This window comes from Alosa sapidissima, chromosome 16 (assembly GCF_018492685.1).
Source record: "Alosa sapidissima isolate fAloSap1 chromosome 16, fAloSap1.pri, whole genome shotgun sequence".
Classification (NCBI taxonomy): domain Eukaryota; kingdom Metazoa; phylum Chordata; class Actinopteri; order Clupeiformes; family Clupeidae; genus Alosa; species Alosa sapidissima.
The window spans coordinates 4,950,201-4,952,700 of NC_055972.1; the positions used below are offsets into that span (position 1 = coordinate 4,950,201).

The window sequence follows — 2,500 nt, forward strand, 5'->3', positions numbered from 1 at the left end:
GGAACGCTCACATCTTCAGTCGTCATGGAGATCAAGCACAAACAGACGTCGTCTTCTGTAGCGATGCACTGGTCAGTCTGGTCACGACACGGATGTCTCACAGACAGAAACACACAACATTCACTACGACAAGGCCACTCACATTCTACTGCCACATTCACATTCTAAAGAAAGGGGACCGTTTAAAGACTTCAAAGGTTTCGCTTGACACACACACACGCACGACAATTGTGTGCTGCTCTGACATCACAGTCTTGGTAGTGCCAGTCCTCCCGTGCTTGTCACACCACTTCTGCTCTCAGCCAGCCCACGCCCCTTTAACAAGAACAAACGGCATAGATGACCAGCCCACGCTCCTTTGAGGTCATCGGACGATGTTCACTTTCAGTCCTGGTTTCAGATCAAAGTCCCTTGTGACATCACAGAAGAGGGCAGGATTGTTTGGGCCCTCTCAGTATGTATGCGTATGACCATCCTGTGTCAGTCATGAGGTGTGTGTGTGTGTGTGTAACCCAGTTATAAGCCAGTTAACATGCACACACACACACTCACACACACAATAGGAGGCTGCTCGTGCCTAGATGGCTGGCTGAGGTTCCTGGGTTTTGAACACACACACACACTCACACACACACAAAACACACACAACCAGCCAATGAGGAGCCTTAGAACACTGAGGTCATAGAGGTCACGGTCTCATCATGTCATGGCTGGAGGTCTGCAGGTCAGAGGAAACCATGGTAACGGGGTCAGAGTTGAGGGTTCAGCTAGAAAGGCACAACAGGAGGGCCAGGAGAGCTGTTTCCATTGGCAACCCACCTTGGGGGGACTCATGGTTGTGGGAGGGTCATCATGCTTTGGTTTCATATAGGTCTCATGTGTGTGTGTGTGTGTGCAAGTGAGAGAGAGAGAGGGAGTGTGTGTGTGTGTGTCTGTGTGAGGAAGTTTGTGTGTGTGTGTGTATGGTTTCATACAGGTCTCATATGTGTGTGTGTGTGTGTGTCTGTGTGTCTGTGTGTGTGTGTGTGTGTGTGTGTGTGTCAGGCTACTCCAAGGGGGTGGGGCTAAGGGATACTGCATCACCTGTCAGTCATCACTGGTCCAGCCCTCCATCCTCCATATAAGGATGTCTGATGCGGGGATGGGCATCAGCTGACCCGTGACATCAGAGATGAAGTTACATTCTCAACAACATTCATGTCTGTGTCAATCTCAGTCACTGCAAGCTAGACCTGAGGGTGTGTGTGTGTGTGTGTGTGTGTGTGTGTTTGTACTGTATGTGTCTTATGTATATATGTGTGTGTGTGTGTGTGTGTGTGTGTGTGTGTGTGTGTGTGTGTGTGTGTATGTGTGTGTGTGTGTGTGTGTGTGTGTGTGTGTGTGTGTGTGTGTGTTATATTTTGCCCGGCTGAGTGAGCTCTCCGAGCGTGGAGAAGAACTCCTCCATCTCGGTCTGCAGCATGTGGTTCCTCTTGTCGGCGTCGTTCTGAGCGCGCTCAGAGTTGCGCAGCTTAATCTCCAGCATGCGCAGACGCTTCTGCTCCTGGTCAAGCTCCACCTCCAGACGCTCCACTCGCAAGCGCAGGGACGCGTTACACTCCTCCAACCTGCAGGGGGAGACACACACACACACGTCAAACACACACAACACACACACACAAACACACACACATTTTAAACACACATACACATACACACACACACAAACACACACACATTTTAAACACACATACACATACACACACACACAAACACACACACACATTTTAAACACACATACACACACACACACACACACACAAACACACACACACACACACAAACACATACACACACACACATTTTAAACACACATACACACACACACATGTCAAACACACACATACACACACATACACACACAAACACACACACATTTTAAACACACACACACACATTAAACATACACTCACTCACACACACACACAAACACACTCACATGCGTATCCTCTTTTCATAAGAGATCTTCTGCTTCTTGAGTTCTGACTTCAGTTCCATCACCAGCGCTCCCTCACTCTGCTCTGATTGGCTGCCAGCCTTAGCCTTTGACTCCGCCTCTTCAGCATCACCATTGCACACACTGCCGCTCACACACACTGGGTCTGGTGTGGCTCGACCACTCACACACACTGGGTCTGGTGTGGCTCGACCACTCACACACACTGGGTCTGGTGTGGCTCGACCACTCACACACACTGGGTCAGGTGTGGCTCGACCACTCACACACACTGCGTCAGGTGTGGCTCGTCCACTCACACACACTGGGTCTGGTGTAGCCCTCCCGCTCACACACACTGGGTCTGGTGTAGCCCTCCCACTCACACACACACTCTCGTCTTGGACGTCTGGCTGACCCGCGGTGCTTGAGGAGGCGCTGGGCTCTCTGGTGCCCCCGGTGGCGCCGTCTGGTAGTGCGATCTCGCAGGCGGAGGCCGAGCTCACACTGGGCACGCTCAGACTG

General features: G+C 51.2%; 1 protein-coding gene across 2 annotated transcripts in view; it reads right to left on the reverse strand.

Moving 5' to 3' along the window:
* arhgap22 (Rho GTPase activating protein 22) overlaps nucleotides 1–2,500 on the reverse strand; it is a 25,436-nt gene that overhangs the window by 218 nt on the left and 22,718 nt on the right. For both annotated transcript variants that reach the window (XM_042065323.1, XM_042065325.1), the window contains exons 9-11: nucleotides 2,314–2,500; nucleotides 1,979–2,148; nucleotides 1–1,607 (exon numbers count right to left, since the gene is read on the reverse strand). The exon at nucleotides 1–1,607 is cut by the window's left edge and continues 218 nt beyond it; the exon at nucleotides 2,314–2,500 is cut by the window's right edge and continues 508 nt beyond it. In XM_042065323.1, coding sequence (XP_041921257.1) covers nucleotides 1,394–1,607; nucleotides 1,979–2,148; nucleotides 2,314–2,500 — 571 coding nt within the window. In that variant the 3' untranslated portion in view covers nucleotides 1–1,393. The remainder of the gene's footprint in view (nucleotides 1,608–1,978; nucleotides 2,149–2,313) is intronic.